Source organism: Symphalangus syndactylus, chromosome 10, assembly GCF_028878055.3.
Source record: "Symphalangus syndactylus isolate Jambi chromosome 10, NHGRI_mSymSyn1-v2.1_pri, whole genome shotgun sequence".
Lineage (NCBI taxonomy): Eukaryota > Metazoa > Chordata > Mammalia > Primates > Hylobatidae > Symphalangus > Symphalangus syndactylus.
Window position 1 is genome coordinate 82,366,691 of NC_072432.2, and position 26,584 is coordinate 82,393,274.

Below are 26,584 nucleotides of genomic sequence, written 5' to 3' on the forward strand. Positions count from 1 at the left end.
CATGGAGACAACTTATCTTTGAAAAACAAGGCTGTGAAATATTGTGGACACAGCACCAACAAGAGGTCCAACCCCTTCTCGGCCTCTGATTGTGCCTGGCGAGTTGCCATCAGTCACCTTACCTATAAAGCAGCATAATTACGTTGACCTTTGTAATGGCTAATACTTGCCAGGCATTTTTCCAGGCACTGTCCGAGTAGTAAATCATTTATTTGTCTCAACAATGCTGTGAGGGTAGATACTATTAGCCCACTTGTGCAGATAAGGCAACTGAGGCACAGAAAGATTAAACATACTTGCCCAAGACAGCAGCCAGAAGGCAGCAGGACCAGGATTTGAACCCTGGAAGCCCAGACTCTTAACCACCATGCTATGCTCTCCCCAGAGAGGAGGCTTAGAAATCACTAGATGAGCAGGAGGAAAGAACTGACGACTCACTTGGTGCTATCTTTCCTCTGCATTAGGCAACAGGCCTCCCAGGCTATATTCAACCTTTCCTCAAGATTCACATGAGAATTGAAATAAAATCTGGTTGGGGTAGGAAGAAGAAAAGGGCACCTGCTTTTTTTTCTGTGACTGAGGTCAGCCAATTCAGACCTCTGCATAGCAGGGTCTTCTGCACCTCTCAGGCAGTCCTCCCATTTCCCCCCTTCTGCCATTCTCAAATAAACAAGTGGTAGACCCAGCCCCAAAATGAGTGGATGTGGGGTGAGTCAGCCTCTTAGCAGGGCCCCTGGCTTCCTCTTCCTGCCACAGGACTGACACCTCCTTCCTCCCTACGGCTACCACAGCTTGGCTTGCCCTTCTGTCTTCCTGCCTTGACCTGCAGGGAAGCATCTGGAACCCCAGAGCTTAGCGACAGGCAGCACTTAGCAAGCTCAGAGAAAGAGACTTCCTAGGAACCACAGGCTGTCTGCTTGCCCTTACTGGATTGGGTATCATCTTTCAATTTCCCATTCTTTCCCCTCTCACCCCACTACCCCCATGGGTACTGGTGAATGAGAACGATTTCTTCTTTCATCTTCTCAAACAACATTTATATTTTTAAAGAGTATCTCCTATGAAAAAGAAAGTGTCTGGCTGGGCACAGTAGCTCACACCTGTAATCTCAGCACTTTGAGAGGCTGAGGCAGGAAGATTGCTTGAGGCTAGGAGTTTCAGACCAGCCTGGGCAACATGGCAAGACCCTGCCCATCTCTACAAAAAATAAAAAATAAAAAAATAAAAAAATCAGCCAGGTGTGCTGGTGCGTGCCCGTAGTCCCAGCTACTCTGAAGGCTAAGGCAAGAGAATCCCTTGAGCCCAGGAGTTCAAGGCTGCAGTGAGCTATGATCATGCTACTGCACTACCTAGCCTAGGTAACAGAGGGAGAAACTGTCTAAAAATAAATAAGTAAATAAAAATAAAAATATTAACTATTTAAAAATATTGCAAAAAGAAAGCGTCTTCTGGAGACATATGCCCAGTGACGAACTTTCAGTCATTAAAATTATTTTTGTTTATAGCAGGTCTTGAGGACCCTTTAAATAACTCTGTGGAGGCTAGGGCCTGCTGGGCCTACATATAAGTAGTGTCTGGTATTGACACTTCTCCTGTTTCTTTTTCTTTCTTTCTTTCTTTCTTTCTTTCTTTCTTTCTTTCTTTCTTTCTTTCTTTTTCTCTTTTAGAGAGAGTGTCTCACTCTGTCATTCAGGCTGGAGTACAGTTGCACGACCATGGCTTACCTCAGCCTTGGCCTCCCAGCCTCAGGCAATCCTTCTACCTCAGCCTCCCAAGTAGCTGGGACTATAGGCATGTACTACCACCACATCTGGCTAATTTTTAAGCTAATTTTTAAATTGTTTGTAGAGATGGGGGGTCTCACTATGTTGCCTGAGCTGGTTTCCAACTCTTGGTCTCAAGCAATCCTCTTGCCTTGGCCTCCCGAAGTGCTGGGATTACAAGCATGAGCCATTGCACCCAGCCTCCCCTATCTCTGTTCTTACTGGTGTTGCTCCTTTCCATGGGAAAGGGTCACTAAAGCCAAACTAACATTTGTTGCATATGCCTGAGTCCTCATCCCACCCCAACACCACCCACCTCCAGAAATGGAATCATATTCTTAACTTCCCTAGAACAAGTAGTACTTCAGTACAACAAAAAGAAGCCTGAGCTGCCCAGTGCTCTTGCGAGATAGTTACCAGAACTGATTCACAGGGCTGATACTTGGGCAGGGACAAGCGGAACTAAGAAGTTGAAACATTCTCTGTCTTGGGAGATTTGCTGACCTCTTTATAACTGTCCCACTTCAGGACAAAATTCTCTGTGGGGGTGGAGGTGGCACCCATAAGAACTCAAAGTAAAGTGAAGGGTGCTGTGATTGAAATAACTTTCTAAGTTGCATTTACTGGGATGTTAGAATGGGTTTTTCTCATAACAGTAATCTAAATATCTCCTAGATTTAAATTAGATGAAAACCTACAGAATCCCAGCCCTATGTCTTTTATTTTGAAGTCAGTTTTAGAAGAGGCTGGGAAAGCTCCTTCCTCAGCCCCCTGGGAGGTTGGGATGATCTGGTGTTTTCTATTATCTCACACACACACACACACACATTCACACACACTCTCACACACACTTTCACACACACACACACTCACACACACACACACACACACTCCCTCTCTCTCTCTCCCCCTTTCTCTTCAATTCAAGCACAGTGTAACTGGAGTTGGTTCTTAGGGAAGTCTCCAAGTATTTTTATCTCCTCTTGATGTCCTGAGCTTGTTCCCAGAACCCAGTGGTTTTAGTCGCTGGATGTTTTATCGGTGGAATAAAGACCTCTAAAGGTCTCTTCCTGAAAAGAATGAAATGTTAGTTACTAGAGAAAAGGACAGGAACAATGTTGCTTTGCCCCAGCCCCTTCCCATCACAGCGTCTAATTATCATCTGTTTACTCAGAGTAAATAAATCTCCATCAATGGGCAAGGGTAATGAGGGCATTCATTTACAAGCAAGCAAGGGATGAATGTCTTTCCCAGTGGATGACTGAAACAAAGAAGAGGAGAATAAAGCCAGGTGGAAAATTAGCACTGATGTGAGTGAGACTGATAAGATGCAGCTCTAAAGGGAAAAAAGCAAGCAAGGTATTTAGTGATTTCTGTTGGATTGCAACTGGTTTTGCTAAATTATTATATATATACTTGATTTAAAATATGCATCTTCAAAAAATAGTTGAGATTTTCTTGACCTCCTCCCATCCCCAGTGTTAGGGCTCAGTGTGTTAAGCATTTGGGTACCAACTCACAAAACCACAAATGTGGTCCCTGCTGAAGTTACTTTCAGTAACATTCCATCAATATTCTGCTTCATTACCTAGTGTAAAGATGTGGGTGGCTCTTTTAAATGAGACCAGCTCAACCATTTTGTCTTAAATGAAATCTGATAGAAAGTGAGATTTTCCTCCTCCAGATTTTAATTAGTCAGTCTTTACAATGCTGCCATTTATTCAGCTGTAGTAACTGGAAATCCTATTTAATCAGACCTTGTATCCTTGAAACCCCCGCCACAGAGCTACCTCATTAATGAAACTGGAACCTTTCTGCTCTCATACCAGAATCCAGAGTTAACTGAACACGCGCACACAGGTTACAGAAGAAAATGGGCCCACCCTTAGCAGTAGAATTTCGATTGAAGCTGCCAAAGTTCCATGAGTTCTCTCTTCTCGTGAAGGGTAGTGATCTCCAGGAGCAAAATGTAGCACCCAGAAAGTAGCCCCCAAAGAGAAGTCTACCCCATGATAGTCTGCTGTGCTTGGCTTTAGATTACTTTTCTCTACTGCTGCCCCAGTGTAAAGGTATGTAAGATCTTGACAACTGTGTAAGGCATTTCAGTGTGTAAACTCTGCTGTACAGGTGGGTGAGGTGTTGGTATGTTCCCATGCTATTTAGCCAGCTTAGCATTGATGTGGAGCCCGAAGCAGTCCTGCAGAGCCTTACCCCCATTCAAGCTCAACAGCCTCTCCTGTAGGCCCTGCTCCTTCTCCCCCTGTGGTTCTCACACTTTCTTCTGATCTTGGGCTTATATACTGAATTCCCTTTCAGCTTCCTAGAGCCCATCCTGTTCATTCTGAGTGAGTATCTGTATAGGCATCAAGCCATGCTATGTGGGGAGCCCTCTAGAGGTTTCTCACCATCCCATCTCCATCAGCACATCCCAGATCTGGCATCTCACAGCTGTGCTCTTTCTGCTTCCTTCCTGTTCCTCATCCCCTTACCCCTAGAACAGGTGAATTATAGAAATACCAGAAGGGACAGTAGAAACCCCCTAAGCTTACGTTTTTATTTACAGATGATTGGTGCTCTATTTTTAGGGACTTCCTCAAGTTCTCTTAGCCAATTAGTTACTCTAGAGCTTCCTGTTGGCAGAGCCCAGGGCTGCAGAACCCTGGGGGGTCACCTACCACACAGCCTGCCTACACACCAGTGACACACAAATATCATCCTTCTCAATGTAGCCCATGACATGTGAATGGTTGGGAAGCACAGGAGAACAGAGCTTGGGGGAGGTGCTGACTTCCCATAGAGCTCTCTCCTCGTCCTCTCCAATGTAGGTCAATGCTTGCGCATCTGTCTCCTCACTAGTCTCTCTTCAAAGTTGTTTTGCTTTGTTTTTTATTCCCAGTTTCCTCTTGATCAACCTGGTCCAGACCCTGGCCCTATCCCCAGCATGGTTCTCCTGTTCTCCTCTTTGGGGAGTGCTGTGCCATCCCAGTTAGCAAGATAAAGGCAGCCACTGATTTCCCAAGAGTATACCACACTGCCTTACAACATATAGGCATGTTCTAGGCCTCATAGGACACCGTGTCTAGAAACATCCCATCTGGGGCCTTCTGCACATCCATGGTCACTTCTGTAAGGGGTGAATATTTGGGTCATAGAGAGCTGAGAGATTCTGAGTAAAGTGGTAGGCCCACTTTAGCTTCTCTCACTGCTCAGTGGCCCTGGAGAAGGATAAATTGGGCTGGCCTACTCCATGCATCCCCAAGGAGTACTCTGAGGTTGTGCAGTGCTCAGTTACCTGTTAATCTTATTCAACAAATTCTTACTAACTGCTAGTTAGTAAGTCCCTAGTTAGTAAGAATGAGGAAGGCCTTTGGTGAGCTGAGCATACATTGATGAAATACAGCAGCCATAGAGATCTATCTGGGGCATTAAGGAGATGCTTTAACTTCTTTTATTTATTCAGCAAATATTGATTAATTTCTAACTCTTAAACCTTTGCACTAGGGGCTAAGGATGCAATGGTGGTAAGATGAATACAGTCTCTGCTTTCATGGGTCTTACATTCTAGAAGGGAATATAGATTTAAAACAAGTGAATACACAAGTAAATCATGGCAGATGCTAAAAGTTCTGTGAAAGTAACAAAATACTAAATTGAGAAGTAAGATGAGTGGGAAACCCACTTTAGAGTGATCAGGGAAGGCTTCATTGAGAAGGTCCTGTTTAAGCTGAGATGTGAGGATGACAGGGAGATCATCAGATAAAGAATGAAGAGAGAATATTCTAAACATAGGAAATAGCATGTGCAAAGGTCCTGAGGCAGGAAAGCTTAGTGTCACAGTGAGAACCATCCCTATGGAAACATTCCTTGATTCTCTCCTTTCCACTTGTGCCACAGAGGCTACCTTTTAGAAAGGGAACAGGCATTTCAGTTTTTCTGTATGTGACAAATATTTTTTCTCATTACTCTCTTCCAGAAATGGTTTAAGCAACGCCTGGCAAAGTGGCGGCGCTCAGAAGGCCTGCCCTCAGAGTGCAGATCCGTCACAGACTAAGGAGATGGCAGGCATTGACAGCTTCACTCCGTGAAGACCATCTCTGTTTCTCTCCTCCGCTTAACCAAGCTGTTGTGGTTTTTCAGCATAGTGTTGTATGTTCCATTGCTAGCTGTCCTGCTGTTTAACACAGTGTTGTATTTTTTTTCTAAATGTACATAATTAGAAAAGAAAATAACAATAGGAAGCTATGTGTATCTTCTGTGTAAAGCAGTGGCTTCACTGGAAAAATGGTGTGGCTTGCACTTCCCTTTGAGTCATGATGACAGATGGTGTGAAAACCATCTAAGTTTGCTTTTGACCATCACCTCCCAGTAGCAATTTGCTTTCATAATCCATTTAGCAATCTAGGCCTCTGTTGAAAAGATAATATGAGGGAGAAGGGAACACATTTCCCTCTGAACTTACTTCCTAAGTCACTTTCCTTATGCTTCATATAATACAATGATGGCTGAGTGAAAATACAGAAGGGGTGTTTGAGTATTCAGATTTCATAAAACACTTCCTTGGAATATAGCTGCATTAACTTGGAAAGAAGCCTGTTGGGCCAGAAGACAGAAACTCCAAATGGCAAAAAAGCAAGCATCTAAGAAAAAAAACCACCAAAGGTCTTGAATTTACTATATTTAAATGCATTGGTTAAGTTTATTTTGCTAAATAAAGTGAACTGCTTTTTGTCTGTAAAATGATATTCTAAATAAAACCTTAACTTTTTGTTGAAGATGCACTGAGTGAGTTCTCTGCAGGTTTTTGACCAAATACGAAACATATCAAAGAGAAACAAAATAATAGCTCCTATGTGGTAGGAGCTGACTGGCCAGGAGAGCTGCCATTTTCTAAATCCTTGCTACTCAAAGTGTGGTCCAGGACCATCCTCATCAGCATTAGCTTCAAGCCAGTGAGACATGCAGAATCCCAAACCCCATTCCAGACCCAGTGAATCAGAACCTGCATTTTAAAGACCCTCAAGCGGTTTATATGCACGTGGAAGTTAGAGCAGCACTGTTCTAACAAACTCTACAGTCAATTTGCATCCATTTTCTATCATAGCACACTAGATGTCTGCTATGGCCTGAATGTGTCCTGTCCCCCCCGCCCACACCCCGGCCCCCAACAAAATTCATATGTTGAAACTTAATCCCTAAGGTGGTGATATTAGGAGGTGGGGCTTTTGGGAGGTGACTAGGTCATGAGGGCTGCACCCTCATGAATGGGATTACTGCCTTATAAAAGAGGCCTGAGCAAGCTTGTTTGCCGTTCTGTCATGTGAGGATACATAGGAAGCACCTGGGAGGAATGGACCCTCACCAGATTGAGGGCTCACCATAGTCTGCTGGTGCCTTGATCTTGGAGTTACCAGCCTCCAGAACTGCGAGCAATAAATTTCTGTTGTTTACAAATTACCCAATCTAAGATATTTTGTTATAGCAGCCAAACAGACAAAGACACCATTTTAATAGTCTATCAGTTAAGACTGTGTTTGATTGCTGGAAGAGTGACTTGATTACAATGGATTAAGCAAATAGGCTTGTTTCTTTATTTTCTTTTTTTTGTTTTGAGACAGAGTCTCACTCTGTTGCCCAGGCTGGAGTGCAGTGGTGTGATCTTGGCTCACCACAACCTCTGCCTCTCAGGTTCAAGTGATTCTCCTGACTTAGCCTCCTGAGTAGCTGGGCTTACAGGTATGCACCAACACACCCAGCTAATTTTTGTATTTTTAGTACAGACGAGGTTTCACCATGTTGGCCAGGCTGGTCTCAAACTGCTGGCCTCAAATGATCCACCCGCCTCAGCCTCCCCAAGTGCTGGGATTACAGGTGTGAGCCACCACGCCTGGCCGTTTCTTCGTTTTCTTAATTGCTTTTAAGTAAGACATCACCAGGTAGGTAATCCAGGGCTGTTAGAGTAGCTCCCTAATGTTGTCAAGGAGCTGGGGTCATTCCATCTTCCCATTTTACTATCTGTAGTACACAGCTTTTGTATTCATGGATACTTGGACACTGCATCTGCCTTTCAAACAAAACAAAGAGAAAGAGGGAGGGAAAGCATAGGGAAATGCCAGCTAAGACTTTCCTCTCTAAAAAGATTTCCTGGAAGCCCCCACCTAACAACTTCCACCTACATCACATTGGCCAAAGTGGGTCACATGGACACTCCTAGCTGCAAGGGAGTCTGGGAATTGGGGCATTTGTAAATGAGCATAGTGCTGCCTTGAGCAAAATTAGAGTTCTGTTCGTAAGGAAGAAGGGAAAGATGGATACTGGAAAGGCTGCTAACTACACCTGCTAATCCAGCCTGGGATAACACAGGTATACACTTCTGAACTCTGACCTCCAGTTCAGGAACAGTCTTTCTGGTTCTCTAAAATTAAGAAACCAAAAGTGAAAACACTAACAATTATTTACTTAGAATACAGATGTTTACAAGATCCTGTTAAACATCCCTGGGCAAGCTTCCTCTTCCTGTATCTTAAAACATTTCTTCTGAAAACAAATACACAGTGCACCAGGGTCTGAGCAAAACAGCCTCATATCTAGCTTCCTCTCCTGCAACCTAAGTAGTGGTGATCTAAATTGTGGACAAAGCAGACTGAGTGTGGTGATTAGTCCACATCAGGCAATGAGAGGAATACTAAACCAGGTCTAAGATCCAGGTCAGAAGTCTTTCCAACACACTAGAGACATGATTCAAGAACAATCCAGAGCAACAGCCAGGCGCGGTGGCTCACACTTGTAATCCTAGCACTTTGGGAGGCTGAGGCAGGCAGATCACTTGAGCCCAGGAGTTCAAGGCTGGCCTGGACAACATGGTGAAACCCTGTCTCCATTAAAAATACAAAAATTAGTGGAGACTGGTGGCAGGCACCTGTAGTCCAACTACACGTGAGGCTGAGGTGGGAGGACTGCTTGAGCCTGGGAGGCAGAGGCTGCAGTGAGCTGAGATCATGCTGCTGCACTCCAGCCTGGATGACAGATTGAGACCCCATTAAAAAAAAAAAAAAAAAAGAACAATCCAGGACAAAACCAGCTGGGCAGAGAGTGTGCCTTTAGCTTGGGCCCAGAAGCCCCATTTATGGTAAAAGAGTCACTTCCTCTGCCCAATAGTCTAGAGTCCTTGAATGGCATGTGATGGGAGGGAATGAGGGTTCAGTGTCCTTTTCAATGCAAATATGTTACCAGTACTAATCTCTTTGAGTTTGCTTTTTCAACTGTGAAACAGGGATAGCAACATTCTACTTAATTTTTAAAAAGCACTTTGTAAATAGTCATAATAATTGCTACTGCTACAAAGTACTAACAGACAGGGCAAGGTTTGCTTTGATGACTGAGATAAGTCTTCACAAGAACCCAGAGCTCTAAGTTTTATTGGCAGGAGTCTCTTTTGGACACCCAGGGTCATACACCAAAACAATAATGCCCACCCTAGACTGAGAAAAACTGCACAGTGCCCTCTCTCCCCACCTTGTATCCTAGGTGTGCAGTTGCAGACACTGTGGGTTAGCTGGACCCATCATCATACCCAAGCGCCTTCTCTGTTGTCACGTTTCTTTCATGAGACTGTAAGGGCTGGAAACACTAAATCCTCTCTTTTCCATTCTCCCTTGAGGCTATGTGGTCATGTGACACAGTCTATCCAACAAGGATCAGGTGGAAGGCTGGAGGTCAAAAAACCTTTGGGGAAGGCTTCTGCATTTCTTGATAAAAGGGACCTAAGCAGCAGGTTCTGTTCTTTACTCCTTTCTTGCCTTGTACCATTTTCAATTGTTCATTGTAGAAATAGAAATAAGCAAGAAAAGAAAAGAAAGAAATGATAAAACCAACAAAACTCATAAAAATTACACATGATCAGGCTCCAAAAATTAGGGAGAGGAAAACCCCTGCCTAATGAAATTAATAAATGTTTAAAACACTGTAAAAAATTACCCATGATCCCACCACACAGAGGTAACGTCTTACTAACCTTAATATTATGCTATATAATATCGGGGGAAGGCATGTTTTCTATGCATAAATACACATGCAACAGAGAGAATAACTTAATTCAGAAGCTAGCAGCAGACTGCACCATTGTTCTGAGAGGATAGAAGGATGCTTCCTAAGGAAAAAATGGGCTGTCTTCTTCAGGAAAACATCTTTTGTTTTTTTTTGAGATGAAGTTTTGCTCTTGTTGCCCAGACTAGAGTGCAATGGCTCAATCTCGGCTCACTGCAAACTTCACCTCCCAAGTTCATGCGATTCTCCTGCCTCAGCCTCTCCAGTAGCTGGGATTATAGGCGCATGCCACCACACCCAGCTAATTTTTGTATTTTTAATAGAGACGGGTGTTTACCGTGTTGGCCAGGCTGATCTGGAACTCCTGATCTCAGGTGACCTGCCCACCTCAGCCTCCCAAAGTGCTGGAATTATAGGCATGAGCCACCATGCCCGGCCTAGGAAAACATCTTAATAGTTTTGGGGGCTGTGAAATATAGGTCTAGAAGAAGAGGAAAAAAGAACTCAGTGGCTGTGCACAATAAAATAGCATTTGTCCCATGGAGATTCAGGTAGGATGACGTTTAGGATCCTTGGGCACTTGGAGAATGGAGAGGTGGAGGAGAACGATTTGGTAAGGGAGGGCAGGCACAATGTCAGCTGACCCAGAAGAGCACCAGTGAGAGGCTGGTGGACTGGGCTTAGGAACTTTAAAATATCAAACGTTCTATTTTCAATGACTATCTATACAGTGCTGGGCTTGCTGTCGCTGTGCTGTAATTGTTTTTTGCTGTCTTCGACCTTCCCAACAGCTCTGTCTCACAAAATGGCCTTGTACTGGTGATGCTTTAGGGAGTGAGGAAGGATATGCTTGAGCCACACTCGCAGCAGGCCTTAGACAGTGAAAGTGCTTGCTTCTGTCTGCCTCTTTTCTGCTAATAGCACCTTCACATTTGGGGAATTACTTCTACTTCATGTGGTCCTGGTAGAGCTGTTAATCACAGTGCCCCAGATTTCTCCCCCCATGACAGTTAGACCCAGGCTGGCCAATGACGGTGTCATATTCCTTGGCATACATGAACTGAACCAAGTATGGGCTCTCGACCTCCCAGGTTCAAGGGATCCTCCTGCCTTAACTTCTCTAGTAGCTTGGGCTACGGGCATGCACCACCATACCTGGCCATTTTTTTTTTTTTCTTGAGATGGGATCTCACTATGTTGCCTAGGCTGGGCCAAAGTCCTTTGCCAGAATTGTTGCAATTGGACCTGGAGAGATGGTTCTATGTTGGCACCTTTCATGGAGAATGGTGAAGATGGAGGGCTGCGGCTGCAGGTAGCCTTTGACTCGGCCTCATGGAGAAAGCCATTCTGTAAAGGGAGGGAATGAAGCTGGGCAGATGGGAATGAGAAAGTCCTGAGGCCTTGGTTCCCACTCTTCCCTGGGCTACCCCAGCCTTCCTGGCTCTGTGAACTAGTGAATCCCTTTCTCGGTGTATCTGTCATTTGTAATAAAAAAAGAGCCCTTACTAATGGGAGAGCAAATAAAGGAAGAGAGAAGTGCATGGAGGGAGGAATCTCAGCCCCTAGTGTAATTAAGAATACAGGGGAACCAGAGATTCACAGCAAGAGGTAACCAGACGTAGCACTAGATTTTTCTCAGCCAACGGGAACTTGAGAAAAATTATTTTTACATACTACAAGAAAAGATAACCCCTGACAAGTGGATAATTTATGGACCACAAGGGGTTACATAATTTTTAAAACTATATACAAATGTATGGCAGATATATTACCCTCTTTTTTTTTTGAGAGACAAGGTCTCAGCTGGGCATGGTGGCTCACACCTGTAATCCCAGAACTTTGGGAGGCTGAGGTGGGCAGATCGCTTGAGCCCAGGAGTTTGAGACCAGCCTGGGCAACGGTGAGACCTCATCTCTATTTCAAAATTTACAATTGAAAAACAGAGACAGAATCCTGCTTTGTCACCCAGGCTACATAGAATATGGTGGTGCAATCAGAGCTCACTGCAGCCTTGATCTCCCTGGCTCAAGGGATCCTCCTGCCTTAGCCTTCGGAGTAGCTGGGACTACAGGCACCTGCCACCACACGTGGCTATTTTTTTTTTCTTGACAGCCCAAGCCGGTCACGAACTTCTGGGCTCAAGCAATCCTTCTGCCTCATCTCCCAATGTGCTGGGATTACAGGTGTGAGCCACTGCACCTGGCCTGTTACCTTCTTGGAGACTTTTTGCTACTCTCTCTCAACTCTTGTAAACCTTGTTCCACATCTTCTATTGTCCACTGAAAGGTCCTTTAAAAACCTCATATCAACTCTTCAAATGTACCCTTGTCTCAACTCAATGTCAGAGTGACTAATAACAATAGTGGTAACACTACAAATAATTTGAAACTTCACATTCTTTTCCCATGATGGACGTGCTAAGATGTAGTAAAGTGGACACAAGTCAGGCAAGGATCTGGGACATCAGCCACTGCTTATATTGGCAAGGCAGGAGATCAGATTTTTTGGTTTTATGAAGCCTGGCATTATAAGCCTGGTGAGCTCTACAGAAACAATTATAGAAACAGAGGAGCAAAGGTTCCTAGAGACCCTCTCCTTTACCTTCGCCAAGACAATTGTATCATTACAGATAGTGAGTGCTGCTGCATGAGGAACGTGCTCCTGTAAACAAATTTCAATGTGGCTTCTTAGAAGAGTCTGCCAACTAAGAAAAACATAAGAAACGTTGATTTGAATCTCAACTTATATAACTCATCCAACTACTAAATGCAATGACAAACTGACTCATGGTTCATATGAATCATCCCTAGCGTTCCAGATTAGTAATGCAGAAGGCGTGTCTTTCTTCTTTCTTTCTTCTTCCAGATAGAAGCTCTCTCTTCCCACTCCTGTAAAAAAAAAAAAAGCTCTTTAGATAGAAACTTGGCATTCTCTGGGAGTGAAGAAGGCAAGTGTCCTGGGATAGTGACCCTAAGAGGAAGAATCCTCAGGGGCACAGGAACTGTAATCCAGAGGCATAGTTTCATTTCATGTATTCATGCATGAAAAGGAGACTACAGATGTGTATTCATGTAGCTAGAAGGGCAGGTTAAGGGAGAGAATTCTGATTGTCCCCTAGCCCTTCTTCCCTTCTTTCAGTAGTTTTATCTGGGAGATGGCTGCCTGTCTAAAGGCTACGTTTTCTTGCCTATTTTATAGTCAGGTTTTTAGCCATCCCCCAAGATGCCTCCAACAATCTCTGCCTCCTGGTATTCACACCTTTGCATAGTCCCTGCCCACATCGTGCCACAGAATTGGTCTGTGTGACTAACACAATTAAGCAGAAATAATTCTAGCTCACTTCTGAGATTAGGTTCTAAAGGACACTAAGCTTTCTCTCTCTCTCTCTTCCCCCTGGGATTACTTGCTCTGGGAGAAGCCAGCTGCCATGTTGAGCAGCTCTACATGTTGAGAAGCTCATGTGGCAAAGAACAGAGGCCTCCTGACAACAGCCAGTGAGGTGAGCTCTGCCAACAACCATGTAAGTAAGCTAAGAAGTACATCCTCCAGCCCCTGTTGAGCCTTCAGATAACTGCAGCCCCTTAGCCACTACTGCTCAGCTAAGTTGCTCCTGAAATTATTTGATATCATAAATGTTTGTTGTTTTAATCTGCTAAGCTTTGGGATAATTCATTATGCAGCAATAGATAACTAGAACATTACGTGTGGCCAAGAAAGTAATATGTGCACTTCAGGGTCATGCCCCTAAAAGGAATAAGTATGCTTTCTTGTTTCTCCTTCCCACTTCCTAGAATGCAAGCATAGTAATGAGCCATCTTACCGTCGAAGCTGTGAGGGTGACAGCAACACCTTAGGGTTTGGAGACAGCCATGCAGGAAGAGCCTGAGTCTCTGCATTATTCAGGAAATACTAGGTTTAGCTGCACTAACAAACAAACTCCAGTCTTAGTGTCTTCAAAGCAGTGGTTTATTTCCACCTTCCTCAAATCTGCTGCAGCTCTGGGCTTCTAGAGTTGCAGTTTAACAGTGACTACGTTCTTCTTCTCAAGACAATGGCTTCTATCAGGAGGGCCCTCTACACAGCTACAGGTCTCTCCAGCTTTTGGTAACATCTTCCTCCCCTTGACCCTCCCTTTGACCCAAGCCTAGAGGTGGTAACTGTTGTTAGCCCCAATGCTTCACTATCCCTTTTTGGTTTCCCTTAATATTCTTCATACCTTTGTAGAGTTCCTTCATTAAACTGCCTTCAATTACCTCTGCCATCTATTTTCTGTCAATATCCTGACCAATCCAACACTTCTTCCTCAAATGATAGCTACTAGTCAAAACAGCCAATAACATAAGAAATGGAAAGACATGTAAGTCCCAAAGGATGATCTTTCAGATTATAAGCAGAATGAACATGCACTAGCACCCAAGTCTCACAGTGCATAGAAAAGATATCCCCTTTGTTGTCATCATCAAGATAGTGAGAAGCAGTGGCATACAAAATATTTGTGAATCTAGGCCAAATCATTCCAGTAAAAAGCTATTTGGCCTACTTATTCCAAAATTAAAACTTATTCCAAAATATTTTCAATATTCAGTTCGAGTATCATTGACATACCAATTAATGCCTCAGCTGGGCTTCCACTGAGTTCAAGCAGAAAGTTCTAAATTAGGGCATGAAGTTTGCCAGGTTTCTGTTTTGAACAAGTGTATTAGTCCATTCTCACACTGCTACAAAGGTGCTACCTGAGACTGGGTAATTTATAAGGAAAAGAGGTGTAATTGACTCACAATTCCACATGGCTAAGGAGGCCTCAGGAAACTTACAATCATGGCGGAAGGCAAAGGGGAAGCAAAGACATTCTTTACATTGCGGCAGATAAGAGAGAGCTAGCAAGAGCAGGGAAAACTGCCTTACCAAACCATCAGATCTCATGAGAACTCACTCAGTGTCATAAGAACAGCATGGGGGAAACCAATTTCACGGTCCAATCACCTCCCACCTGATTCCTCCCTCAACACCTGGGGATTACAATTCCAGATGAGATTTGAGAGGGGACACAAGGTTCGAGGAGGCCTCCAAAAATCTCACTGGCCACAAAGTATAATTCACAGCCCAACTCATTGCATGGTGGGAAAAAAAACAAAAAACGAAAGAGGAGGAAAGAGAAAGAGGGGAGAGGAAGGCTTATAAGGTTCACAGAAAGAAAGATGACTCTTCAAATGAGTAGACCCCTCTTCTACATTAAAAGCAAACAAACAAAAAGCCTTATTTGGAAGTCCTCCCTGAGGGGCCACAGGTAGGGGACCTAGAGAAAGATAACCTCATCGAGAATAGAGAATGTGACTTTGCTCCAAACACATCAGCTTCCAACAGGGAATCTGCAGTGGCCAAAGGGGCAGCCAACAAGATAATGGAATATGATTGTTGTCCACAAAGATGCCTAGGACAGAAATTCCTGTAGGATCAACAACACAGCTACGAAGAAAATGAAAAAGTCAGATTCTTCATCCATTTATTGAAATATTCACCAAGGCTGGGCATGGTGGCTCATGCCTATAATCCCAGCACTTTGGGAGGCTGAGGCAGGTGGATATCCAGAGCTCAGGAGTTGGAGACCAGCCTGGGAAACATGGAGAAACCCCATCTCTACCAAAAATGCAAAAAAAAAAAAAAAAAAATTTAACTGGGTGTGGCAGTGCACACCTGTGGTCTCAGCTACTTGGGAGGCTGTGGTGGGAGGATCGCTTGAGCCCAGGAGGCAGATGTTGCAGTGAGTCGAGCTCGTGCCACTACACTCTAACCTGGGTGACTGAGTGAGACCCCATCTCAAAAAAAGAAAACAAAGAAAAAAAAAGAGAGACAGAGAAAGAGAGAGAGAGAGAAAGAGAGAAAAAGAGAAAGAAAGAAAGAAAGAAAGAAAGAAAGAAAGAAAGAAAGAAAGAAAGAAAGAAAGAAAGAAAAGAAAGAAAAAAGAAAGAAAGAAAGAAAGAAGAAAGAAAGAAGAAAAAAAGAAAGAAGAAAGAAAGAAAGAAAGAAAAAGAAAAAGAAAGAAAGAAAGAAAGAAAGAAAGAAAGAAAGAAAGAGAAAAAGAAAATTCACCCATTCTAATCCACAACAAACAATGAAAACAAAATCCAAAATCATGCATACTTGTTAGGATACTTTTTGCTACAAGTGACTGAATATTCAACTGAAAGTGGCATATCAGGTTTTTTGTTTTTCTGTAGGTCATTCCAGGTTCAGTTAATTCAACAGCCTGACTAGGCCAGAGCTCTCAGTCATCCTTTCTGGGATTCTCTTCTCTTTCTCCTCATGGTCCCAAGGTGATTGCTCCAGTTCCAAGCATCACATCCCACATGACATCATCCAAACACAGGAAAGGGCCTGGCTTTATTTTCAGGCATCTCTCTGATTTTATTTTATCACAGAGGAAAAGCCTTTTCCCAGAAGCTCCTTAGCAGTCTTCCCTTACCTCTCAGTGTCTGGAGTTGGGCCACATGCCCACTCCATGCCTATAATTGGTAAAGACAATCAGCCCTTGGAACAGACTGGCACATAGCAGGAGCTTATTAAATATTTGTTGAATGAATGAAAGGTGGATTGGATTACCATGGTTGGCTTAGACCAATTATAGCCCATTTCCTAGAGCCCATTTTCCTAGAACACATTGTTGCTTAATGGCTGAAGAAAATTGGCATTTTCTTATCAAGGAAGAAGGAAGCAACGGCTATTGGGCAATCAATAGTGTATGCCACATCATGCTATTTCTTAAAGCAGGGAACCAGAGCAACCCATTAAAAGGTCTTATTGTTTTCTAATGGTTACCTTGTAAAAACATGTTTTTGGATTTAAACAAATTGTTCATGCAAGGGGTATCTCATTAGCGAACAAGTTACACTATTCTAAAGAGAAATTAACTTTTTTTTCTGCTCCAGCTTAGACATCAGTTCGTACAGATATTCTCCCTGCCTAAACCCCACCTGGGTTGGGTATCCTTCCTCTATGTTATCAGGCACTCTATCTCCCCATGTTACAGCGGTTACCACGCTGGATTATATCCACTTATTTATTCTTTCCTGCAGTACAGGCTGTTATGTGTTCACCAAATCCTGTTTCCTTTTCTTCTGTGCTACCTTTCTCAATCCCCTTTGCAGTTAGGTGTGGCCATGTGACTGAGTCTGGTCAATGGAATGTGAGTAAAGTAGTGTATACCACTTCCAAGCTTGGCCATAAAAACTACCTGTGCAATCTCCTGGCTTTCTCTTTCTTAATCTGCTGGCTTAATGGAGAAGACTTTGTGGACATAAAAAAACATGGAAGGAGACTGGGATCCTGAGTGACTGCGTGGAACAGTATACCTGTCTTCTCAGCAGTCCACACTATTCTAAGATGAACTTGGTGAAGAATGCATTTTTTATTGTGCTAAGCCACTGAGAATTGAGTATTTATGTGTTTTTGTTATGGTCGTTATGCAACTCTAACGAATACAGTTCCTCATTAGAATAAAAACTTACTGAAAGTAGAAACCTCCTCTGTCTTGTTCACCATGCTTTCTTGCCCTAGGACAGTGTCTGTCACATAATAGGCACTTAAGACACTTTTAAAAAATGAAATAAACGTAATTCTCCCAACTTGTATCGAGTATCTATTAAATGCCAAAATAGCTTGAACTTTGTAATGCCATTTAAAAAACCTAAAATATTTCTCCCCAAAATTTTGAGGAGTTAAGTCAAAGACACTGAAAACACAGAGAAACACTCTGCCCCAGCCACCATTTGCCTGGTGACAAACTCTTCCTTCCTTACTGGGGACAGCACTTGCTTATGGGTCCAGAGAGGGCATCAGCGAGCACCAGAGGACTCAGGGAACAGATTTTACGATCTTCCCACATTTTCCTGCCCTTTAAAAGACTGGAGCCACTCTTTCCTTTGTCCTGTCACTGTGTAGGATTTATGGCTCTTTGTTAACATACTATTTAACCTAGGCCCCAAGCTAGCTTGAGAAATACTTTTAAACTCAGGCCTCTCTTGCATAGTTGGCGCAGCATCCACTAATGAGCTTCTGCTTGTTTTCCTCTTTTTAATCCGACTTTTGATTTCAGGAGAATGTCTCAACTAAGAACTTAAAAATAGAAAAAAAAAAAAAACTGTGTTTTCTCCTTACACTATATTAGTAATTTTTGATATCACTTTATAGCTCAACAGAGGAACAAATGTCAACAGAAGAATGGTGAAGTTCATAAATCAGAAAGGAGAGTTTTATTTCTCTTAAAAGTTTGCATCCTGCAGGGTGGCCATTCTTATGAGCCGGGAGGCGTAACATCCAGCCAGGGCCCGGAACAGACACTTCAACAGTGGAAAGAATAAGACAGGAATTTATGCTGAGCAGGGTGGCCAAATATACATATTCAATGAGGTATAGGAGGAGTCATGAATATTTATGAGATGAGGAACATGAGCATGTGCAACTGAGCTTCATGCCTCTCCATGGGACCCACGTTCCCAAAACGGTGGTGTTAGTGTGTGCGGAATTGGTGGGTTCTTGGTCTCACTGACTTCAAGAATGAAGCCGCGGACCCTCGCCCTGAGTGTTACAGTTCTTAAAGACAGTGTGTCTGGAGTTTGTTCCTTCTGACGTTTAGACGTATTAAGAGTTTCTTTTTTCTAGTGGGTGTGGGGTCTTGCTGGTTCAGGAGTGAAGCTGCAGACCTTTGTGGGGAGGTTTCAGGAGTGAAGCTGTGGATCTTCGCGGTGAGTGTCACAGCTCGTAAAAGCACTGTGGGCTCAAAAAGTGAACAGTAGCAAGATTTATTGCAAAGAGTGAAAGACTAAAACTACCACCGTATGGAAGGGGACCAGAGTGGGTTGCCACTGCTGGCTCTGGCAGCCTGCTTTTATTCTGTTATCTGGCCCCACCCAAACCTGCTAATTGGTAGAGCCGAGTGGTCGGTTTTGACACGGAACTGATTGGTGCGTTTACCATCCCTGAGCTAGACATAAAGGTTCTCCACGTCCCCATCACATCAGTTAGATACAGAATATCAACACAAAGGTTCTCCAAGGCCCCACCAGAGCAGCTAGATACAGAGTGTCGATTGGTGCATTCACAAACCTCGAGCTAGACACAGGGTGCTGAGTGGTGTGTTCACAATCCCTGAGCTAGACATAAAGGTTCTCCACATCTGCACCAGACTCAGGAGCCCAGCTGGCTTCACCTAGTGGATCCCGCACGGGGGCTGTAGGTGGAGCTGCCTGTCAGTCCCGGGCGCTGGCACTCCTCAGCGCTTGGGTGGTTGATGGGACTGGGCGCCGTGGAGCAGGGGGTGGTGCTCGTCGGGGAGGCTCGGGCTGCACAGGAGCCCATGGAGGGGGTGGGAGGCTCAGGCATGGCGGGCTGCAGGTCCCGAGCCCTGCCCTGTGGGAAGGCAGCTAAGGCCCGGTGAGAAATCGAGCGCAGCGCTGGTGGGCTGGCACTGCTGAGGGACCCAGTACACCCTCCGCAGCCGCTGGCCCGGGTGCCAAGCCCCTCGTTGCCCGGGGCGGCAGGGCCGGCCGGCTGCTCCGAGTGCGGGGCCGCCAAGCCCACGCCCACCCGGAACTCCAGCTGGCCCGCAAGCGCCGCACGCAGCCCTGGTTCCCACTCGCGCCTCTCCCTCCACACCTCCCTGCAAGCTGAGGGAGCCGGCTCCCGCCTTGGCCAACCCAGAAAGGGGCTCCCACAGTGCAGCGGTGGGCTGAAGGGCTCCTCAAGTGCCGCCAAAGTGGGAGCCCAGGCAGAGGAGGCGCTGAGGAGGAGGAGGCAAGCGAGGGCTGTAAGCACTGCCAGCACACTGTCACCTCTCATTAGCATTAATACAAGAATGGAGTGTTTGTTTGTTTGAGACGGAGTCTGGCTTTGTCACCCAGGCTATATTGCAATGGCGCAATCTCGGTTCACTGCAACCTCTGCCTCAAGCGATTCTGATGCCTCAGCCTCCCGAGTAGCTGAGATTACAGGCACGCACCACCATGCCTGGCCAATTTTTGTATTTTTAGTAGAGATGGGGTTTCACCATGTTGGCCAGGCTGGTCTTGAACTCCTGACCTCAAGCCATCCACCTGCCTGGGGCTCCCAAAGTGCTGGGATTACAGGAGTCAGCCACCGCACCCGGCCCAAGAATGGAATTTTCAGTCCTCTGAAGTCAAAAAGTAGGGGAAAGATCATGGAAATCCTCACCACGCATTCTCCATAGACTGGACAGAACCTTTCTGTGCTCTAATGAGGCGTGTCCGACCTCCCCATTCAGTCTTGGCCGAGAAGCAGCTTCCAAGGTTTCAGTGGAGTCCCGCTGGCCAAGAAATAGTCCGTTCAGTTATTTGGGAGGCTTAGGATTTTATTTTTATTTCTCATTGACAATAAATCCCTTAAAAAGAAGGGCCGAGAATTATCTATTGTGATTGCCCTTTTTGGCAAAAAGGAAGGTAGGAAAAACGCTGGATCTCGTTTTATTTATTTATTTATTTATTTATTTTGAGACGGAGTTTCACTCTTGTTGCCCAGGCTAGAGTGCAATGGTGTGACCTTGGCTCACGGCAACCTTTGCCTGCCGGGTTCAAGTGATTCTCCTGCCTGAGCTTCCCGAGTAGCTGGGATTACAGGTGCCCATCACCACGTGGGCTAATTTTTATATTTTTAGTAGAGACAGGGTTTCACCATGTTGGCAGGCTGGTCTTGAACTCCCGACCTCAGCTGATCCGCCCGCCTCAGCCTCCCAAAGTGCTGGGATTACAGGCATGAGCCACAGTGCCCAGCCTGCATCTCGCTTTTTAACTTGTAAGTGGGACTAAGAACTCCAGGGGACAAAGTGGATGGTGGAAACTTTCCCCCAATTTTCGTGTGTTTAAAAGAACACTTGTTAGCGCGTTTGTTGGTCTGTGGATCTGTCTCTTGCTTCAACGATGTTTGGATAAAACAGACCCGGGACTCCCTTTCTTCTAGCCTCTGACTGCCCTCCCATCTCCTCTCCACCTGCAGCCTCCAGAATCACCTTCTCCGCCATCTCCTGCTTCTGGGGCTGTTGAAGGACTTTTCCTTAGTTCAGCTGAAGATGGGGGTCATTGTTCCACAGCCACGAAAGTTTAGGCTTGAAGACGGTTTGAAGGGTGAGTAAAGCAGAGCTTTATTGGGTGAAAAGGAAAAAAGGGGGGAACAGGGACTCTCCCAAAGGCCACAGTTCCTCTTGGTGCGCTTCCCGCCTCGCGGTTTGAATCCCAGATTCCACACAGGAAGAGGAGGGGCCAGGCTCTTCCATGCTGCAAACTGCGTGAACTTCTCGAGGCTCCACCGTAGCGCACAGGCTAGTTGCAGTTTTTCTGGTAACCCTTCTCACCTGACTGTGTTAGGACCAGCCACACCATTTTTGTGGTTAGCTCCCTATTGCTGACCGACCAACCATGAGCTCCCAGATTTATCAGAATTATTCCATGTATGTGGAGGCAGCCATCAACTCCATCTGTGGGCTTCCTACAATTACTTCTTTCTGGGCTTCTATTTCAACCATGATGATGTGGCTCTGGAAGGCGTGGGCCACTTTGTTTTTTTTGGTGGCGGGGAAGGGTGTCCCTCAGTCACCCAGGCTGTAGTGCAGTGACAGTGGGACAATCATGGCTCACTTCAGCTTTGACCTTCTGGGCTTAAGTGATCCTCCCGACTCAGCCTCTCGCATACCTCAGACAACCGGTGTGCACCACCACACCCAGATAACTTTTTGTTTTATTTTTGTAGAGAGTGAGTCTTTTGTAGAGAGTGAGTCTTTTTATTTTGTAGAGAGTGAGTCTCGAACCCCTGGGCTCAGGTGATTTTACTGCCTCACCCTCCCAAAGTGCTGGGGTTGTAGTCATGAGCCACAGCACCTGGCCTACTTCTTCCACAAATTGGCAGAGAAGAAGCACTAGGGTGCCCAGTGTCTCTTGAAGATGCAAAACCAGTTTGGCGGCCACGCCCTCTTCCAGGACTTCCAGAGCCATCTAAAGATGAGTCAGGTAGTCCAGATGCAGTGCCTCACATCTGTCATCCCAGCACTTTGGGGGGCCCAGGTGGGAGGATCTCTTGAGGCCAAGAGTTTAAGATCAGCCTGGGCAACGTAGCGAGACCCTGTCTCTACAAAAAAAAATTTGTTTAATTAGCCAAGCATGGTGGCATGCACCTGTAGTCCCAGCTACTTAGGAGGCTGAGGTGGGAGGATTGCTTGAGCTCAGGAGTTTGAGGTTACAGTGAGCTATGGATCACGCCACTGCACTCCAGCCTGGGTGACAGAGTGAGACCCTGTCTCAAAACAAACAAACAAAAAAAGTTAAAAATACAAATCAAAATTTTTTCCTACTACTAGGATTAAATTAGAACCTCTGCAGGTAGGGCTTGGGAATCTATATTTTTAACCAGCTCCCCAAACATTCTGATGCCCAATGAAATGTGAGAAACATTGCTGCCTACCTTGCCTATGTTTGTGTGTTTTTCAGTAAGTTAATTGAAAACAATTTTAGCATCTCCCATTCCATCCCCTTCCCTTTTAACTAGCTAATGTCCATGCTAGGAAACTGCCTAAAAATAGCTTAGAGTTTCCTTCCTGCTGGCACTGGTGGGGTAAGACAGTTACAGGCTTCCCCTCTCACCTCTGTTTTTATTGTTTGTCTTTCATCAGTCAGCTGCAAAGCATTACTGTCTCCGTATCTCACAGGTCCTTGCAAATTTCGTGCCGCCAGGACTTGGCCAAGGTTAAGGTAGCTGCTGACTTTCTTTTCATCTCACAGATGACCACTAGAATTCTCATTGTTGGTGAAAGTGTAAAATGATACAATTTCTTTAGGAAAACTGTTCGACAATATCTACTAAAGTTAAATATGTACCCACTCCATGACTCGCCAATTCCACGCCTAGCTATATACCCAAGAAAAGTTGAATGTGTACATCCACAAGAAGGCATGGACACCAATGTTCATAGCAGCTCATTCATAATAGCTGCAAACTCAAAACAACCCTTCTGGGTTTGTCCAGTAACAGGAGAATGGATAAATGTTATGACATATTTATACAATACTATATGGCAATAATTTAGAAAACAGTTGATACATGTAGCAATATAGATGGATCTCAAAAACATGCAACAAGAGCCATCTGCAAATGAGTATATGCTGTATTATTCCATTCATATGAACTTCAAGAGCAGGCAAAGCTAACCCGTGGTGATGAATAAGAATAAGAGTTACTTATAGGTGAGGGGAGGGGGCTTTTGAACTGAACAGGATATGAGAGAATTTTCTGCGAAGATGGAAATATTCTATTGACAAATCTTGATTTGGCTGGTGGCCTCAGAGGTGTATTTATGTAAAAATTCATTGAGCTGTACTCTTAAGATTTGTGCATTGTACTGTAATTCCAGATAGATGGCTGGATTCCATTGGTATCAAAAGACAGATCTAAAAGCACATGCTTGTTACTTCCCCACCCTTTCTTATCTGAATTTCTTTCACTCCACAGGCCTCTATAGTTTTTTGTGTTCTTACATTCTTGCCAGACACTTCTTGTGGCCACCCATCTTTTCTCTGTCTTTCTTCTAGAGTTTCCTCTCCTTGCAGTCGCTGTGAGCAGCACCAAAACTGATCCTCTGTATCCACCCCCTTTGCCTCCAACCAAGGGAGCCAAGGGTGGGTCACTAACCAGCTAAAACCCTGCATGCTTGGCCCTTCAATAACCTGAAGTAGCTGTTGCCTTTTTGTTTTGTTTTGTTTTTTGAGACGGAGTCTCTCTGTGTTGCCCAGGCTAGAGTGCAGTGGTGTGACCTTGGCTCACTGCAACCTCCACCTCCTGGGTTAAAGTGATTCTCCTGTCTCAGCCTCCCAAGTAGCTGGGATTAAAGGCATGTGCCACCATGCCTGGCTAATTTTTTGTATTTAGTAGAGATGGGGTTTAACCACATTGGTCGGGCGGGTCTTGAACTCCTGACCTCATGTGATCCACCCACCATGGCCTCCCAAAGTGCTGGGATTACAAGCATGAGCCACTGTGCCCATCTGCTGTTATTACTCTTTATGACTCTTTAAAATCTTCCATTTCTGTTTCTTTGCCCATTTCTATCTTCTTCACAAATTGGCTCCAGCTTCTGGGGATGAATGAAAACATGTTCTACTTTGGTTGGTAGATTTAATTAGGACTGCTGTGGTTTTGGACACAATCCCAGATAGATTTATCAAACAGAGTGAATGTGACAGCAAAGCAGCTTGGTGAGCTGCTAACAATGGAGGATTTAGAACACCAAAGCTGGTAGGCCAAAATTAAAGACAGTTAAATGAACTGCTAAAGTTGGATGATCAATGCAAAAGAGAGAGCACAGACGTGTATAAAAGCCCTCACACGTAATTTTTCACTCAGAAATTTACAAATGATAAAATTCAGGTTTTTCAGAGCAGAGGTGCCAACATATTTGGACAGAATCTGACTTTTGTTCCAAAGTGGAATTAATGAATCTCTGCCCACAGTTGAATCAACCTAATCCAAAAGGAGAAAAAAAACTGTAAAGCTAAACTACTGAACATTTCTGAGTCACCCACAAAAATGAAAGTATCAGTTAAACAGGAGAAATTAAGGAGCCATTTCGACTTGGAAGGGGAGTCTGTTCTTGAGGGCATGCAGTTGTCTTTGCAGATTGCTGTTCTTGGATAAAAGTAGACAGGGAGAAAGAGCAGTCACTTCTCAAGTGACCCCAACCTGTTAAGAAGGCATGATGCTCTAGGCTGGTGGTGCTTAACCTTGGCTGCATCCTGGAATTACCTGGGGTGCTCCACTGTGGCCTGGATCCCACCCCAGAGATTCTGATTTAATTGGTCTGGGGTGTGGCCTGGGCATCAGGATTCCTAAAAGCTCCCATGTGATTTTAATGTGCAGCCAAAGTTGAGAACCACTACTCTAGATTCTAGAACCCGGACCCAGCAGGGCACCTCACAGGCTACTAAATATTCAATAAATATGTGTTGTACTGGTAATAGTAATTTTAAATGTTTTAAGTTGAGATATAATCCACATAACAAAATCCACCATTTTAAAATTTGATTTGGTGATTTTTTGTCCATTTTTCATGTCATATAACCATTACTCCTATATAATTCCAGAACATTCCCATCACTCCTGCTATAGACTAAATATTTGTGTCCCTCCAAAATTCATATGTTGAAATCCTAACCCCCAATGTGATAGTATTAGGAGGTGCCTTTGGGAGGTGACTAAGTCATGAGGGTGGAGTCCTCATGAATGAGATTAGTGCTCTTACAAGGAAGAGACACAAGAGCCCTCTGCTCTCTAGCATATGAGGATACAATGAGAAGACAGCATCTACAAACCAGCAAGTGGGCTCTCACCAGACACAAGATCCACCAGCTCCTTGATCTTGGACTTCCCAGCCTCTAGAATTGTGAGAAATAAATGTTTGTTGTTTAAGGCACCCAGTATATGTTAATTTGTTATAGCAGGCCTATATTAGGCCATTCTTGCATTGCTATAAAGAAGTACCTGAGACTGGGTAATTTTTAAAGAAAAGAGGTTTAATTGGCTCATGGTTCTGCAAGGAAGAAAGCTTCTACAGGAAGCATGGTGCTGGCATCTGCTTGGCTTCCAGAGAGGCCCCAGGAAGCTTACAATTATGACAGAAGGCAATGGGGGAACAGGCACATCACATGGCGAAAGCAGGAGCAAGCAAGACAGAGTTGAGGGGGCAGGTGGCACACATTTTTAAATGACTAGATCTCATGTGAACTCAGAGAGAGAGCTCACTTATCACCAAGGGGATGGCCCCAAGCCATTAATGAGGGATGCACCCTTATGATCCAAACACCTCCCACCAGGCCCCACCTCCAACACTGGGGACTACAATTCAACATGAGATTTGGGCACAGCATCCAAACCATATCACACCCCAATATGGTTTGGTTGTGTCCCCACCCAAATCTCATCTTGAACTGCAGTTCCCATGTGTCAGGGGAATGACTGGGTGGGAGGTAATTGAATCATGGGGGCAGTTACCCCCATGCTGTTCTCTTGATAATGAATGAGTTCTCATGAGATATGATGGTTTTATAAGGGGCTTCGCCCCCTTTGCTCAGCATTGCTCCTTCCTTCCACCATGTGAAGAAGGACATGTTTACTTCCCCTTCCACCATGATTGTGAGTTTCCCAAGGCCTCTCCAGCCCTGTGAGTTAATTGAACTTCTTTCCTAATAAATTATAATTACTGCTGGGCAGTTCTTTATAGCAGTGTGAGAATGGACTAATACACAACCCAAACTAAGACAACTCCAAAGAGAAACCCTATACCTATTAGCAGTCAGTTTCCATTCTCTCCTCCCCTGAACCCCCAACCACTTATCTATTTTCTGTCTTTGTGGAGTTCCCTGTTCTGGATATTTTATATACATAGAACCGTATGATTATGATACATTGTCTCATGTCAGGATTTTTTCACATAGTATAATGTTTTCAAGACCCATCCATGTTGTACACCACAAGGTCAAACAGCAACCATTTGGAATCTTGGACTTTTGGAGAATTCAATTCTTTTTCAATTAGGTGTTAAACAAAGTTCATAGGAAGGCATTGTTTTGGACTAGTCTCCTGCACTAGGCTCCAGCAGACCAGACCAAACCAAAATGGAGTCATTTATGTTAACTGAAGCAGGTAAATCCCCAAATGGACCAGCGTTTTCCTGAAAGCAAGAGATTCACAGCAACCAGAAAAAGCCAAGTTTGCCTGAGTCAGCATAA

General features: G+C 44.5%; 1 protein-coding gene across 2 annotated transcripts in view; it reads left to right on the top strand.

The window, feature by feature from the left end:
• Positions 1–6,535, top strand: part of HOPX (HOP homeobox) — a 34,061-nt gene extending 27,526 nt beyond the window's left edge. For both annotated transcript variants that reach the window (XM_063610458.1, XM_055294645.2), the window contains one exon: positions 5,737–6,535. In XM_063610458.1, the coding sequence (XP_063466528.1) occupies positions 5,737–5,814 (78 nt within the window). In that variant the 3' untranslated portion in view covers positions 5,815–6,535. The remainder of the gene's footprint in view (positions 1–5,736) is intronic.
• Positions 6,536–26,584: the final 20,049 nt, after the last annotated feature.